The sequence below is a fragment of the Myotis brandtii genome, unplaced genomic scaffold (assembly GCF_000412655.1).
Source record: "Myotis brandtii unplaced genomic scaffold, ASM41265v1 scaffold714, whole genome shotgun sequence".
Lineage (NCBI taxonomy): Eukaryota > Metazoa > Chordata > Mammalia > Chiroptera > Vespertilionidae > Myotis > Myotis brandtii.
In genome coordinates, this window is record NW_005370809.1 from 614,558 (window position 1) to 632,394 (window position 17,837).

Below are 17,837 nucleotides of genomic sequence, written 5' to 3' on the forward strand. Positions count from 1 at the left end.
TCTCCTTGAGTTGATAGAGTGGCCTTGTGTAGTAAGTGTCCTATAAGACCCAGTGGCTCAGCCTCCCCAATCACCTGAAGTGGACACTCTTGGTGCACCTCTTTTTGGGCTGTGTGCACAATTTTGTTGTAGTTGAGCCTTGATTGCTCTTGGTGTCACTGGGAAGAATTGACCTCCAGGCCAATTGGCTGTGGGGACCAGCTGCTACTACAGTGGTAGAGCTGCTGTGCAGGAGACACCCTTATGAGGCAGGACTTGCTTCAGTGGGGCTTTGGTGCTCACTGAGTCTTCCCCTTGAGTGTGTCACTTATGGATGTGAAGAGTTGTAATTTGATATGGTCTCACACTGAGCACTGGGTACACTGGCTCTTGGGTCTCTGGGAGGTGTAAAGTCAGCCACTGCCTGGGGCCATGCAGCAGGAGCTATAGAGAGATCTGCAGATTCCTCCTCTTTGTATTGGGTTTAGAAGTGCCCAGATGAGGCCCAGGTGTGAAGCACGGCAGGCTGGTACTGGTGCTGGCCTTGGGCCTTCTATTGATTGCTTTGGTGCTCCCTGACCCAGCTGCAGCTTGTTTGACAGGTTTTAGGCTGAGAAAGGACAGGCCATTCATATGCAAAAGCCGCTGTGTACAGCTTGGGTGGGGTTGTAAATTCGGTGGGGCAGGGTCTCAGGGAATCACTAGGGCGGAGCAAACAGAAATGGTTGCCAGTCAGCCCTACACCAGGGAGGTCCCAGCACGGGAACAATGACCTCTGTGAGCACTTCTGTCTGGAAGAAAGCTGCCCCCAAGTTCCTGCCCAAGTGCTAGATAGTCCAGTTTCTCCCCATATGTGTCTGGGTCCCTCAGAGCCTCGCCCTGCACTGGAGGTCAGAGCAAGCGAGAGCTTGTAAGTTCAGTTCACGGTGCTGGCCTTTTAAGAGGAGCAGCTGCGTCACTCAGCCCCAATCTGGTGCTGGACCAGCCTGTTCTGCGCCTCTGCACCTCCTACCAGTCTCAATGCACTTTCTTCTTTACCTCTCTAGTTGTAGTACTTCCACTCAGCCAACTTTCCCGCGGTTCTGGATGATAGTTGTTGTGTATTTTAGTTGTAATTTTGATGTGGTTGTGGAAGGCAGCAAGTATAGGCCTTTACCTATGCCACCATCTTGGTTCTTTCCTTTTTTATTTTTCATTTTAGAAATATACTCTTTATTTCTCTTTGGCCCACATGGGTATTTTTAATTCCTACACCTAAAGTTGTAGGCCATGCTATGGACATAATCTCATGTTCACACCACACATAAGATTTTACTTTGTGTAACCCCAAACTAGCCAATAGCCATATAAACAGTACTATCACTCATGAATTTTCTAAATTATTTTATTATCATTTTGGTCATTAGTCTTAATGTGCTTCCCTATCTAGTTTCCCTCACACAGGCAGAGCTTAGTCTAAAGAAAAATTATATACCTAAGTCTTCACATCTTACATTGTTCTTGCTTGAGTTATCTATGGCTTTCTATATTCCGATATTTCTCAATTATTTTTCTTCCTGTTGTGTTTGACTATATGTTGCTTCCACCTCTGTCTGGAAATAGACTTCACACTTTTCTATAATTTCTCTTGTGTGTGTTTTTTTTCTTTCAGTCCTCCTTCTTAGAGCCTTTTTTTTTTTTGTCTGACCTTTGATTGTTTCTGTCCTGAAAGGCTTCCTCTTCTTCACATGCTATGTATTTTCTGTGTGGATGCCTATTGTTCTAACTACCACTTCTAGAATGGATATTTATAAATATATATATTTCCAGCCAGTACTTTTCTTCCAGACTGAGACCTGGAAATCTCCACAATTAACTCCAACTCACCAAAATAAATTGAACTTATAACTTCTTCCAAAACTTTCTCCTTCTTACATACCTCCATCTTAATGAAAGACATTACCCAGATGCTCAAGTCAGCAATGGGAAATCTTCCTAGTTTCCCTCTTACCTCTTTGAGATCAATTTACTGAATCCTGTGTGTTCATCATTACTTGAAGTCCCTCTCAGTGGGAACTTCATCATCTCTCACCTGGCCTGCGTTAATAGTCTGTTCTGATCTACCTGCCTCTCTTCCTTCTAATGCATTTTCTACATTGCTGACAGTAAGATTATTTTATAGGCACATTTGATCATGTCACTTAAAATTAAAATTTCTCCATGCCTATGATAGCATTTTTCAAAGGATGCTCTGTAAGGTGTTGATAGGCATCCTAGGAGAAAGGCGGTTGTGATATGCATCAGAATATTTAAAATCCTATTCCCCAGATCCAGAGGAGACTCCTGTTTAACCCAAGATTTCTTCCCAAATGTACTTGGCATCGGGACCTTTTTATCCATAGGGTTGTCCCTGGTCACAACCTGGGGAGTACTGGCCTAGAGGGGACCAACGGCATCATGTCCTGTTTCTCCAGTTAAATGACTTAAGGCACTCAACCCTACCAGCCCCTTCAGGCCTCTCACACACAATGACTTACAAGAATTGTCCTCCTGTCTTGTATACTTCACAAGCCCCTGATTATTTATTTATTTTATTAATTAAATTTATTGGGGTGACATTGGTACCTGCTTATTGTTTAAGACTTATTTCAAGAAGTACCTTTTCTTTACCTCATTTTCTCTAGTTAGATTTTGCATTTATTATAAATTATATATATATATATGGCTAAGAGACTGGCCCACCAGCCAACTGGCTGGTAGCTATGACATGCACTGACCACCAGGGGGAAAATGTTCAATGCAGGAGCTGCTGAGTGATTGCAACTTTGCAGAGTGCCCTCTCGCACTATGGGACCCCTCAGGGGATGTCAGACTACCAGTTTCGGCCTGATCCCCATAGGCCAGGCCGAGGGACCCCACCTGCCAGAAGGACCCCGCTCACTTACAGATGCTAGGGAGGGACCGAGAGAGGTTGGCTCCAGGGCGTGTCCGGCCCATCTCACCCAGTCCCACCCCACCAGCCACCTTCTAATTAATTTCCTTTCAATGTGCATAAATCTGTGCACCAGGCCTCTAGTAAATTAATAAATGCTCATTGAAGTGAATTTGACAAACACAAAAATATTATTAAAATCATCTATAATTCCATGTGTCAGAAATAGGAGTAACCCTTTAACATTTTTATATTTTCCCCACTTTTATTTCACTGATATACCAACACACCTAACTTACCATGAGATTTTATAAATACATTTTTAAATGGAATATTACATATCCATTTTATCCTGCTCTCTCTCTTTTTTAAACTTAACATTTATCATAAATTTTTCCCCATATCATTGATTAATCTTTGGAGACACCATGTTGAAGGGTTTTCTAATTTTCCATTGTATAAATTTATTACAGTCTAACTATATTCCTGCTTTTAAACAGTTAGGTATTTCTTTAATAAGTTTTTATCCTTGCACATGAATCTTTATTTACATATCTATTTTTTCTCTTCGGATAGATTTTTATAATGGAAATTACTACTCAAAAGAATATAAACTTTTAACCCACCCTTTAAACTTTCTCTGATTCTCTTTGGCATTCTCTGACCTGCCTTCCCTATGACTTTTCTGTGTTTTGTTCATATTTCAAATATAGAATTCATCATATGTGTTATAAATTTTATCCGCTTCTCTTTCAATTAGAAAATATATTTCCTGAAGGCAGTGGCTGTGTCTTCTGATTTCTCATATACTTAGAATCAACATAGTATCTGCCATGGTTTAATTAGCTATTCTTACTTATTTTAGCATTTCAGAAAATTCAAAATAATTCATAAATATAACCATGTATGTGTTTACATTTATGTTTCTTCTTTTCTCTCTAACAGTATGGTATTTCAGGTGCAATTAATCAGTTTCAGAGCACCGTGTTATCAGTTCCTAATCTCGTGCCTGACACATATTTTGATGCTTTCACCAGACCTTATATTAACAACAAACTTGAAGAAAAAACTTGTGGATTTGGTCCCAGCTTGTCTTCAGTATTTGATGATGATAAGAATTTTCACACAATTATCTTTCAAATAAAGGTATATTTACTTTTACTGAAACTAATATTTAAGAAATTGAGCAATATGTTTTCTTCCTTTCTTATCTTTGAATTGAATGCTACTTAATCTCTAAATGGTAAACTGTTTTTTTATAAAGTCTTAGTTGGCCCTAGCCGGTTTGCTCAGTGGATAGAACGTCAGCCTGTGGATCAAAGGGTCCTGGGTTCAATTCTGGTCAAGGGTACTGCTGTACTTTGGTTGCAGGCTCCTCCCCGGTCCAGGCCCTGGTCCGGGTTCGTGCAAAAGGCAACCAATCAATGTGTTTCTCTCACATGGATGTTTCTTTCACATGTCTTTCCCTCTCCCTACCACTCTCCCTAAAAATCAATGGAAAAATATCTTCAGGTGAGAGTTAACAAAATAAGTAAGTAAATAAATAAATAGTCCTGATTGATCAGAACACTGACAACAGGAAAAGGAATGAAAAGTGCAAGATATTTGAGACAACATTACTTCTGGGGTAGAAAATGAGATTAAAAAAGAACAAGAAAGGAACAAAAGGAAACATTTTTATCATACAGGAGATGCAATCCTATATAATAAAGAGCTAATATGCTAATTAGACTGAACAACCTTCTGGACAACCTTCCAGATGAAGCCGGGGCTGTGAGGGCTAAGCCCCTTGCACGCATTTTGTGCATCATGCCTCTAGTAAAACATAAATGGAGCATAAATAGAGACACATGAGCCATCATAGGAATAGGCAGGTACCTCCAATACATACTAAAATGTGTAGGGGAAAGTATGATGAGAAACAGGATATTCTCTCAAGGTACCTCTGCATAAGATATTTATTGACTTCAAGAGGGAAAATAGTAAGGTTGCAGTGACAAAGACTGACAGACACCACCTTAACGAACACGTTAACATCACCAGTAGTGCAACAAATTGACATTACATCTCTTTTGACGTGATGCACTGAGAACTCCTGTTGCTTCTGTGGTATTACTGCCAAAATGTGCAACTGAATCTTAGCACTAGGCAGTATAAGCACACATACAAATGAGATATATTTTTCAAAAATGAAAGACAAATAAAGATTGAGGAATTGTTCCAGATTAAAGGAAACCAAAAGATATAACAAGATGATAAACATGATCCTGGATAGGATAGTGAACCAGAAAAAAAAATTTGTTTTCTATGACAGACATTTTTGGAAAAAATAGCAAAATTTGTATAAGGTCTATAATTAGATAATAGAATTCATGTTAATGTTAATTTCCTGCTTTAGGTTATTGTACTATGCTCATGTAAAAAGACATCCTTGTGTTTAGTAAATACATCTGAAATATTTAAGGGTAAAGTCTCTCATGTCATCACCTTTCTCCCAAATGGTTCATAGTAAAATGATATACATAGAGAGAGAATGATAAAGCAAATATAATAAGGAATTTTGGTGACAGATATATGGAATTCTTTGTACTATTCCAGCAATGTGAATGTGAAATTATTTCAGAATACAGAGTTTCAAATCATATTTTGAACATGTTGCTATGACCTGTATGATCTCAAATCAGAGATACTATTAAGTAAACTCAAAGGAGACACAAGTTTGACAGTTTCTTCCTCTCAATTAAAGAAAAAACATATTTTTATTTATTTATTTTTATTGATTTCAAAGAGAAGGGAAGAGTGGAAGAAAGAGATAGATAGAAACATCAATGATGAGAGGGAATCATTGATCAGCTGCCTTCTGCATGCCCCACACTGGGGATTGAGCCCGCAACCCAGGCATGTACCCTGTCCAGGAATTGAACCGTGACCTTCTGGTTCATAGGTCGATGCTCAACCACTAAGCCACACTGGTCGGGCCTTCCTCTCAATTTTTAATGTAAAGAAATGAACAGTCGTAAGAGTGCAGAAGAATAGATAAGAGCCTATTAAAAGGAAATAAATGAACAAATAGCTAAATGTAACCATATAGGGTGTGTGCTCTTTTATGTCATTAAACTTTTTACTGCTAGCCGTTCTCCATAAAGCATGACTAGCCTGGGTATGTTGGGAATGAGCAATTCCATTGATGGCCTCTAGTTTTCTCTGGGACAAATTGTAGTCATTTGCAAAAAAAATCTTGATAGGAAAAATAAGGGAAAGCTATGGAGTGCAGCCAGGGAGTCATGGACCAAGGCCAACTGCCTTTCACAGGCATTGAACTATGATCATATATATTGACACAGGTAATAAGGGACTGAAATGATGGGCAATTATTGTTTTGATTTGAAGAAATTTTGTGGGGATGAGGTGGTTGTAGCCAAGTTTAAGTGAAGGAAAGGGTTTTATTAGGGGAAATTATGAAAGACATTTTGGAATAAGCCTGGCCACTACAGAGGACTTCACAGTAAGATTAAGCCATTCATTCTATCGATATGCTGAACACTTTTGCCTTTGCTCAAAAATACTTCAACTGAGACATAACATTTGCAATTTGGAAACAGACATTCTCTTGACATATGATTATTAGGGATGTGTAAGTTCACTGTGAAGCTAAAAAATTACCAGTTTTCGTTCTTTCAATCATAAGAGACAGATTCAAAGATTTTAAAAAATGTTAACGTCGTAAGAGACTCGTTAGCTGCTGCTCCTGGACCTGTAGGATAGCATCTTCCCTCACTTATGTATCCCCAGTTCAAAGCATATTGTTGGACCCAGAGCAGGCATTTGTATTTGTTTGTTTATTTACATTGAATTGAATTCTGCTCAGGAAAAATAAAATTGTATTTCTCTGTTTATTTATAACATTTAGGAAACCATAAAGGCAGCATTTGAATCTGCCCAACTATATGCAGCTACATTTGAAAAGTTCCAGTTATTTTTCAGGGAAAATGAAAGTCTGGACTTAGAAGCTCTTAAACTTCAGGAACCTGGTAACTTTTCTAATTTTCCTTACTAATTATTTTTGATAGGGAACTTGAGGTTTATCGTCTTCTGGGTTTGTTTGGTGGTGAGTGGTGGTTTCCTGGCATTTCAGCACATGGAATAGGCTGAACCCAAGCAACCAATTCCAATCACTTTGAGCTTCTACTCACAGCCTTGAGCCCAAGGCCTCCCAGTCTCCTGCTACCACATCCTCACATTGGACAACTTTAATCCTTCAAGTTCCCATCAGGATGAGATCACCAGACTCCCAGGTTTCCCTTCATCTAGTTTTGCCTCGGTTCGTCCATCCTGTCCCAGTCCTGGAACCAGAGTCTCACAGGCACTGTCTGATGGCTGGGACTTTGGAGTTCCTTGGCCTGGGCTCCTGAGGGCTGTGTTTCTCATGATTTTGGAAACTCTGGCAATTCCTAAACCTCTAAACCCAGTTGTTTGCTAGAGATTAATAGAAGGTAACTTTGCCCCTTAGATAGCAGGCCTTGCCTGTTATCATATTCCCTCAAAATACTGTAACATTGCCTTGCACATATTATAGGTAATTAATAAATGTCTGTTTGAATGAACTTTGAGTCAGAGTGTCCCCTGAACAGCCCCAGAAGATGATCAGGGGACAGGTTCTGGCTTCCTCACATTGTCAGCCATATCTTACCACTATGTTTCTGTAAGTCAGTGTTTACTCGTAACTTCTGTACTTGCTGAACACTAATAACTTGCTAGATACTGTGCTAAGTAATTTCTCAGGTATCTCACCTAATCCTTATAGTTCTATGAGGTGAGTATTGGTATTCTCATTTTACAAATAAAAAAAATGAAGACATCTATACTAATAAAAGGGTAATATGCTAATTAGAGCAGACGTCTTCTGGGCGTCCTTCCAGATAAAGCTGCAGTGGTTGCGAGGGCCAAAGGCAGGCAGCCATGGCAGTGACTGGTGGCGGCTGCGAGGCCCCGGGCTCAGGCAGCAGTGGACTCAGGCCTCACAGCTGCGGCGGCCGGCAGTCGCAGCAGCAGCGGAGTGAAAGGGTGGCGTCTTCCCCTGATCGGCCGGTTGCCTCCCACAGAAAGAGGCTAGACTGTGGCTTAGGCCCGCTCCCTGGGGAATGGGCCTAAGCTGTCAGTAGGACATCCTCTGAGGGCTCCCGGACTGTGAGAGGGGGCAGGCCGGGCTGAGGGACACCGCCTCCCCCCAGTGCATGAATTTTCATGAACCAGGCCTCTAGTATAGAGATAAGGAAACTGCAAAATTGCACAGCTAGTAAATGGTATAGAAACACTTTTCTCTGACTTGAAAGCTTGCCTGCTTAACCACTGTACATACTACCTGTCAATCTCAAAAAGAGATAGAAAATAAATCTTATTTCTCTTCTATCAGCTTTGCTCTTCTGTTTCTCTTTGGCTGTGTGACTATGGTAAAAGAGAAACATGGTGATTAGATCAATAACCTTATTGATCTAAATTTCTTTATGTATAAAATGAGAGTATTGGACCAAACTGGTGTTTCCCAAACTGGTATTTCTTAGAACACTATTAGAAAGGATATTTACATGATACCAGGTAAAAAGACTCTGTGTTCGCCCTGGCCAGTTGGCTCGGTTGGTTGGAGCATCATCCTGTACACCAAAAGGTTGCAGGTTCTATTCCCAGTCAGGGCACATACCTAGGTTACAGGTTCAATCTCCCGTCAGGGTGCTTGAGGAAGGCAGCCAATCGATGTTTCTCTCTTACATCAATGTTTCTCTCTCTCCTCTCTCCCTCCCTTTCACTCTCTCTAAAATCAATAAACATAGGGTAGGTAATTGTCCTTTTTTCTATTGTGAGGAAGCTGAATCAGGAAGATTAAGTGACATGTGGGTTTAAAGACTAACCCTAGGTCTTCAAACACTCTGTCTGGTGTGCTCTTTATACATGTCAAACTCCCCCTGTATTCAGGAGAGGAGAGGACATGGATGAAGGCAGGAGTCAACACTCTTGATCTCCAGGATGCACTCAGGAGCTCAATCTGACCCACGTGGAGGAAGTAATTGGAAATAAGCTAAACTTGCAAGCAGAGTAGTTTAGTACTGTATGACTGTTAGGAAGGGTTGTGTTTGACCAGTAGCCTGATAAAAGTGTAATCAAGGATAACCAGGCTTCCACTGGTTTCAGGTGGACGGGGGAAGGGAGGAAATGGAGGCAGGAAGATCATCAAAACCCAACTGCAGCACATGGCAGGTGCAAGCTGGCAAAGGCCCTGAGCATGATGTGCGAGCAGGTTGGCAGAGGTGGTGGAAAGAGGAACGGGGAAAACTTGAGCTATGCTTGATCCTTTGTGTCTCAAGCGTTTATTGTTAATATCCTCAAGATGCTTTCCTTTGTGGAGAACCCTTAGACGGAGCCCAATTTCAAATCAACCTGACTCTAGAATCTAGTCCATTCCAGACGAGATCCTCTACTGCAATTATGCTATTTTCACCTGCCATCTCTTAATAGGAGCTGGGAACATATTTACATATTTAATTGTTACTTTAAAACATTTAATTATTACTTATTAGTTTTTTATTACAAGAATCTATATATTTAAAAGCCTAAGAGATCATTAGGACTGGCCAACCAGATGACTGGCCGGTAGCTATGACACACACTGACCACCAGGGGGCAGATGCTCAATGCAGGAGCTGCCCCCTGGTGGTCAGTGCAGTCCCACAGCCAACCTCCCATGGCCAGCCAACCTCCCGCAGCCCCTCCTCCTGGCCAGTCGGGCCCCCATGGCCCTGATCAGGGCTGGGCCAGACGGCCTCGATCGGCCCTGATCGCAGGCGGGGCCGTGGGACCCCACCCGTGCACGAATTCGTGCACCAGGCCTCTAGTAAAATATAAAGAGCTATGAGTTAACATGTTAAAGTTACACAAAGAAGCTTACATAGGAATAACATAAATACATATGTATATTTATTAATGCAATGATTTTTAATATATTTCACAACAACCCTTCAAAATCTAATCTAATGTGTTGCTTTATGTGAATTATTTTATGTAGATGTTAAGTTCTTCAGTGAACAACTGGAAAAGTATCACAGACAGCACAAGGATGCTTTAGCCCTAAGACCGACCAGAAATGTTGGCTTGCTGCTCATTGACACTAAGCAGCTGAAGGAAAAACTGATTCCATCACCTTTGCGATGTTTGGAGGTAACTATGAACTAGGAAAAAATTTTAATTATGGCCTGTACAATTATTTTATGACTTTTCTACTGCAAATAAACTGTATTTTCTAGTATTGCCAGTATTTAAAATTAACATAAGTCTACTGGGCATTCTTAATTTCCAGAAAAGTTCCACATTCTGCTTCCTGTTCCAAGCATAGTCAGCTTTCAGATGAGGAAGGAGAGGGACTGCAAGCCTCCGACTAGCCTCTTACTCTTACTCCTTTTTCCTTTGTTGGAGAATTTCAAGGCTTCTTGGTGTCACGTTCTGTGGGAATGCTTCCTCATTCTAGGATGCTGAGATCACACTCGGGAGATCATTTCCTGATCTGACACTGTCCCTAAAGACCTGGTTATATTTTGGTACTTGGCAAGCGGTAGCTCACAGGGTCGGTCCAGCCCCCCACCTGGTTTGTACAGTTTATGAGAACACAGCTGTGACTGTTGGCTTAGGTGTAGTGTAGTCTGTGGGTGCTTTCTCACTACAAGGGCAAAGCCGAGTAGTTGTGACAGAGACTGTATGTCCTGCACATCTAAAACATTTACTCTCTGGCCCTTACAGAAAACTTCTGAGCCCTTTATAAAAGACGGCTCAGAAGTGCTGGTACCTGTTCTGTTGTAATTAGCTGTGTGACCTTGGGCTTTCTCCTAGAGCTTTGCTTCTTCATCTATTGAAAAAGACAAAATGTACAATTGGAGCAAATTCAATTCAATTTCAGCAGTTTGAACACTACTATATACCAAGCCAAAGAAAATTGCTCTCAAACTGGCTTAAGCAATCGGAAAACTTACAGGCTATGCAGCTTTAAAAAAAAGAAAAAATGGAGGAGTGGGGGGCGAATGGGCATCAGGGAGGTTTGATGTAGTGACTCCGTGGTGTTACCAAGACTGTTTCTTTTCATTGTCTTTACGGAGCCTCCTGATGTGCCAGCTTCGTCATAAAGCTCACATTCCCTCACATTTGTGACTTGGTGGTGAAATGCTCCACAAGCTCATTATTTCCTTGTTTCTGTACCGAGACAGAAAGGAAGATTGGGATGCTGAGCATACATTTCTCTCAGCCTTAAACAGTAGTACTGGACCTCTGTCTAATTGAATCAACTAAGACCAGAGGTCCACCCTTACCCAATCACACTGGCCAACGGAAGCCAGCCTCCTGTGTGCCTAGTGATCAGTCGGCCTCCACTTTTGTTTCTGAAGGAGAAATTGATCCATTTTCCCCCAAACCACATGGCTACCACCCAGCATGAAAGGAGCAGAATTGATGTTGGGGAGGACACGACAATGTCACTACACAGGGCAAAGTAACAGAAAGGGTGTGTACAAGAGCTCCGAGAGTTTAGACAAACTTTTAAATAAGTTGTGTAATGTAGTTTGTTCTGGAAATGATCTTCACAACCTGCCCTTCCTGTTAGTTCATTTACCTGGCAGGGATTTAATGTGGTGGAAAAAAAAGTCCCTTTATATAGACTGCTGCTTCCAATACTTGCTCATTGAACAGATGGTCAATTAGGGTTGACTTACAATGTACAGTAAAATGAAAATATAATCAAAGTTATGATTGACATTTTCTTTTTCTTTCCTAGGTGCTAAATTATATGCTGCCTTGTCAAAGCAAGCAAAAAGTGGATGCCATTATCTCTGAGGCACAAGATGCAGAGTACAAACTTGAATTTGTTCCATCGACCACCATAGAATATGTTAACAGCTTAGTATTTCTTGATGAAATTCAAGAAAGGGTGAGTTGATTCATACAACTCATTATTGCAGATCTTGTGATAGGTAATGACAGATCAAAGAAACTGAGGGGCCCCAACTGGTTTGGCTCAGTGGATAGAGCGTTGGCCCGTGGACTAAGGGGTCCCGGGTTTGATTCCTGCCAAGGGTACATGTCCAGGTTGCAGGCTCGACCCCCAGTCGGGGGCATGCAGGAGGCAGCCAATCGGTGATTCTCTCTCATCATTGTTTCTCTCTCTCTCTCTCTCTCTCTCTCTCTCTCACAGTTGTGTAATGTAGTTTGTTCTGGAAATGATCTTCACAACCTGCCCTTCCTGTTAGTTCATTTACCTGGCAGGGATTTAATGTGGTGGAAAAAAAAGTCCCTTTATATAGACTGCTGCTTCCAATACTTGCTCATTGAACAGATGGTCAATTAGGGTTGACTTACAATGTACAGTAAAATGAAAATATAATCAAAGTTATGATTGACATTTTCTTTTTCTTTCCTAGGTGCTAAATTATATGCTGCCTTGTCAAAGCAAGCAAAAAGTGGATGCCATTATCTCTGAGGCACAAGATGCAGAGTACAAACTTGAATTTGTTCCATCGACCACCATAGAATATGTTAACAGCTTAGTATTTCTTGATGAAATTCAAGAAAGGGTGAGTTGATTCATACAACTCATTATTGCAGATTTTGTGATAGGTAATGACAGATAAAAGAAACTGAGGGGCCCCAACTGGTTTGGCTCAGTGGATAGAGCGTCGGCCCGTGGACTAAGGGGTCCCGAGTTTGATTCCTGCCAAGGGTACATGTCCAGGTTTCGGGCTCGACCCCCAGTGGGGGGCATGCAGGAGGCAGCCAATTGGTGATTCTCTCTCATCATTGATGTTTCTCTCTCTCTCTCTTCCTCTCTCCCTCTCCCTTCCTCTCTGAAATCACTAAAAACAAAAAGAAACGGAGGGATTGAAGCTCAAGAAACAGCTGTGGACATAATTGTTTCTCTCTCTCTCTCTCTCTCTCTCTCTCTCTCACTCCCTCTCCCTTCCTCTCTGAAATCACTAAAAACAAAAAGAAACGGAGGGGTTGAAGCTCAAAAAACAGCTGTGGAAATATCAGAAACACTTTCAGACAAAGTGAGCAGATGCCCTACACACAACAGCGACAGCGAACACTGCTCAGACTCCTACTACTGGTCAGCCATTGCACTGCATTTTTTACAGACATTACATTTTAAATTCTCACAAAAACATAAGAAGTATAGATCATTTTTATTCTGCAGATATGGAAATAAGGACTAAAATAGGTTATGTTGAAGGTTTGATCTCTACCCCCAGTCAGAGAGTATGCAGAGGCAACCAATCAATATGTCTCTCTCACATCAATGTTTCTCTCACTCTCTTTCTCTCTCTCTCTCACCCTCCATTCCTTCCGCTCTCTCTAAAAATCAATGGAAAAAATATCCTTGGGTGAGGATTAACAACAACAACAAAAAAAAAGGACAGGAACTAGGAACTGGTACAGCCTAGGGCAGTGGTCGGCAAACTGCGGCTCAAGAGCCACATACCACGTGTGGGCGCGCACATACAGTGCGATTGAAACTTCGTGGCCCATGCGCAGAAGTCGGTATTTTGTGGCAGAGCCACACTCAAGGGGCCAAAGAGCTGCATGTGACTCGCAAGCCGCAGTTTGACGAACACTGGCCTAGGGAAATCAGATGGCTTCTCTCTTTCCATCTTTCATCGCTGCTCCTCCCTAGAACTCTCGAGCGGTAGTTCTCAAAGGGTGGTCCCCAAACCAGCAGCAGCAGTAGCAATGGGAACTGTTAGAAGTGCATATTCCTCAGCCCCACCTTAGGCCTCTGAATCAGAAACTTGGAGGGGGGGGCTCAACAATCTGTGTTTTAACAAGCTTTCCAAGGTTGAGAACCATTTCTCCGAAAGCCTCTCTCTGCAATCTTCTCCACGTGGAAACAAATGGCCTCTGCCCACAGCTACAGTCTAACTCTTTCCACATTCAAGAGAGGTCAGACTTATGTCAGATTGGTAGCTCCCAATTTGATGCTGCTTGTGACCAAGGAGGTTGAGTCAAGTTTCAGCGGTTCTCAACCTGTGGGTCGCCAACTGCGGGTCGCGACCCCTTTGGGGGTCGAACACCCCTTTCACAGGGGTCGCCTAAGACCATCAGAAAACACATATGTAATTACATATTGTTTTTGTGATTAATCACTATGCTTTAATTATGTTCAATTTGTAACAATGAAAATACATCCTGCATATCAGATATTTACATGATGATTCATAACAGTAGCAAAATTACAGTTATGAAGTAGCAACGAAAATAATTTTATGGTTGGGGGTCACCACAACATGAGGAACTGTATTAAAGGGTTGCGGCATTAGGAAGGTTGAGAACCACTGAGTTAGATGAACATGGCTGCTTCGTCTATGACCCTATCACGAAGTTGGGGGAGGAGGGTTCTCTCAAAATTGGAGAGTCCCTTGCCAAAAAATTAGGAAAGACGCTGCCCACTGAAGGTAGGACATCAAGGTGAAGATGTTTAGTAGTCAGTTAGAGGTAGAAACAGTCTTTATTAAAGGATAGTGGGATGCTCATCATAGATGAGAGGTCTGAATCTATGCAGGCAGGAACATGGCCTGTCTACAGCTCAGGGCTGGGCTGGGACAGTCACAGCTCAGCATATATGCCAGGGGCTCTGATATTACAGCTGAGCATCCTCACAGCATGCGTTGTCCCTTAAAACTTTAAATATTGGCACAAAAGAGAAAGGAGAAAAGTAAACATAAGAATAAGGCTAACTGTGCTCAGCTCTGAGCAGCTTACCCCCTGGGCCTGATTACCTGGATTGTAACAATGACAGCAGTGATCACCCGACAGGCTTCAGCCCGTTTCCCACGCTCTTCATGTGCTGGCTCTCCTCAGCCAGTGCTCAGAGGCTGTCTGGTGTTAGACAAGGCCTACAGGGTGTAACAGGACTCGGATTATTTAACAAGCAACCCATGTTTCCTTTCAGATCGAAACCCTTGAAGATGAAGGCAATGTGGTGATTCAAATGTACAAGCTCATTGAACAGTATCAGGTTCCCACACCGCCTGAAGACTTTGCTGTCTTTGCAACCATGAAGCCATCCATTGTTGCTGTTCGGAATGCCATCGATAAAGCCGTAGGTGATAGAGACGCAAGCATTAAGCAATTTTGTCTGCATTTGGGTAAAGATCTTGAAGATCTAACCAATGAAGTGAATGACGTCAAGCTGCAAGCACAGGTAAGTTAAGGAAAATTTTTAAAAAATGTGTAAAGTTTGACTACTGTATTTTAATTGAACCATTTCGGGAGCCTATTTTATTTTAATCTGATTTTACTTCTGTTTTATATGACTTTATTCTGACCAATTAACATGGTCTTTGAACTTCTATTTCTGAACTCTCTTCAAGTACTGAATACATTTCAGACCATTGCAAGCAGAGTATATACATAATAATTGAATTTTATTTATACTGGCTTGTACTTATTATTCTAAAATGCGTGTTTTTACAATTTGTTAGCATATTTATAGCTACTTCACAATGAGTTTTCTTAGCCACATATTTGAAAATTTCTATTTAGGAAGAGGCAGAATATAAAGCAATAATGATAATGAAGACTATTTGGTTAACCTGCACTAATTTTACTATACAAAAGATACAAGGGGAATTTTTTAATAATTTAAAATAGACATCTGGGTGATTCTTAACTGACGCATATATGAACATCTGATTTTGTCATGATCCATTTTAACATTGACTAAAACTTATCACAGAAGTATAGAACCATATAAAGTTATAATCAAATCAGGATAATTGGGAAAAAGTCAATGTCCATCAGCAAAGTGTTAGTAAAATGTGTTAGGGTACATGTACCCAAAGGAATACAAAACAGACATTAAAGATTACAATATACATTCAAACGCATAAGGTGGGGATGTAAAAGTAGCTAACATGTATTGTGTACTTGTTATGTGTCAGGTACTAAAGTACTTTTGTATTTTCACACAGAGAAAACTGTACATAACTGTAATATCTGTACAGCTTAGTGAATTATCAGAAAGAGAACACATCATGTAGCCACTACTCGTGTCAAGAACTATAACATTACTGGTTCCTTTAGTGTCCCTTTTTATCACTAACCCTTTCCTCCTCTCCACATGCACCCACTACCCTGAATTCTAAACTATAAATTAGTCTTGCCTGTTTATGAACTTCAATTACATAGAATCATACAGTAGTATGCCCTTTGATTTTCATTCCTGAGATCCATCCATGTTGCTGTGTGTGAATGTAGGTTATTATCCATGTTCATTATTATATAGTGTTTCATTGTATATCACAATTTAATTATCCACAGTCGATGGACATTGGGATTGTTCGTTTTGGGCAATGATGAATAATGCTTCCAGGATCATTTGCATGTTTTCACTCATTTAATCCTCAGAACCCTGATAAAGTTTTATTAGTCACAGTTTTATAGAGAAGGAGACCAAGACACAAAGAGGTTAAGTAATAATAAATGGAGGAACCAGACTTCAAGCTTACTCAATCTGCTTCCAATGATTAATAGCCTGGTTAGCTGCTGCACTGTATACTGCTTTCCATACAGAGCAGGCAATACAAAGTACGAGTGATTATCCTTTGTTCACAAACAGTACCTATGGGTATAGATGGGTTGCTAGAGAAGTGCCAGCAAGTGCTTTATGTGTAGTCGTGAGTTTTTAAAAGCATGATGCACACACACAGGAGTGATAGCGGAGGTTCTCTCCAGCAAGTGCTCCTCCTCCAGAGGGTTTGGAATTAACTCATTCTCACTCCAGCCAAGAACTGCAACGTCACCATTTCCATAACTGGTACCACCTTACTGTCAACGACTGCCACTCCTGTTGATAAAGGGAATTGGAGGAAAACACCTAAATGTGGCCATTGATGATCACACAATTTATTTCCGTTTGAAATGTCTCTTTTGTTTTTATTTGGCCTCTTTGGCATAGATTTTAACTCAACATTGGAACTCCCTGTCAAGCAGGTCTTCACCCTGGCTCCCCTCCCCTCCCCCCTGCAGCTCCATCAGGGGAAATCTGCATTTCCTCCCAGTGGGTGGAGGGGAGGGGTGTCTGGTCCACATGCTGCTCTCTGGAACACAGGGCTTCCAGTGCAGGTTGGCTGGGGCTGGGCGTCCCGGGCAGCTGCCAGCTCAGGGTCCTTCCTGGTTCTTTCGGTGCCATGCTAGCCCCTTCTGCTGCATTCCGCCATGTCTGCCATAGCCTGCAGTCTCAATCTGTGACTTCCTAATCCTGACCTCAGACTTCCTCTGTCCAGCAGTGCTTTCAGCAGTGCCCCTGCCAGCATCAAGGCCATGAGGAGTCCACGATCCCCTGCATGCCACTCCCAGCCAGGAGGCGCCAGAGCGCCAACCCAAGCCCCTTCCTACTTGGACATCTCCCTTCGCTTTTTCTAACCAAGAACATGTTGCCATTTTGAGTGCAGGGACATGCTGTATCGGGGATGGGATCGTTGGCCTCCGCACACCACGGCTATGACAGCTCTGATTCCTCAGTTGCCTCAGATTCTCCCAAACCTGGTCAGGTGTTTCTACTTTGTTCCTACATTTTTCCATTCCTGTTCACAGGATGGGGCTTCCACCCATCAGGTCAGCCAGAAAACATGTCTGACCATTTATTCTTTATGTTCTCTCTTCCTCCCTCTCAGAATTCAAAGGCTTTCTATTTTTTTTTATTATAAAATGAAAAATTTCCTTGTATTATAGTCTCTTCCTGCTTTTCTCTATTGCACTCACCTCTCTTTACCTGAAGTCACATTTGTGAAAGAAGTGTAGGACATGAAAGCAGATGAAGGAAAATATATTAGGTATTATTTAAAACTAGTGGCCCGGTGCACGAAATTTGTGCAGGGGGGGGGGGGGGCCCTCAGCCCGGCCTACACCCTCTCCAATC

The 17,837-nt window shown here is 41.7% G+C and overlaps 1 protein-coding gene across 1 annotated transcript in view; it reads left to right on the plus strand.

Annotated features, from left to right (window-relative positions):
• The window catches only part of DNAH6 (dynein, axonemal, heavy chain 6), a 239,152-nt gene that overhangs the window by 58,377 nt on the left and 162,938 nt on the right, over nt 1–17,837 (plus strand). The window contains exons 11-15 of the mRNA XM_005882406.2: nt 3,836–4,036; nt 6,801–6,921; nt 9,948–10,099; nt 11,700–11,852; nt 14,868–15,119. Coding sequence (XP_005882468.1) covers nt 3,836–4,036; nt 6,801–6,921; nt 9,948–10,099; nt 11,700–11,852; nt 14,868–15,119 — 879 coding nt within the window. The remainder of the gene's footprint in view (nt 1–3,835; nt 4,037–6,800; nt 6,922–9,947; nt 10,100–11,699; nt 11,853–14,867; nt 15,120–17,837) is intronic.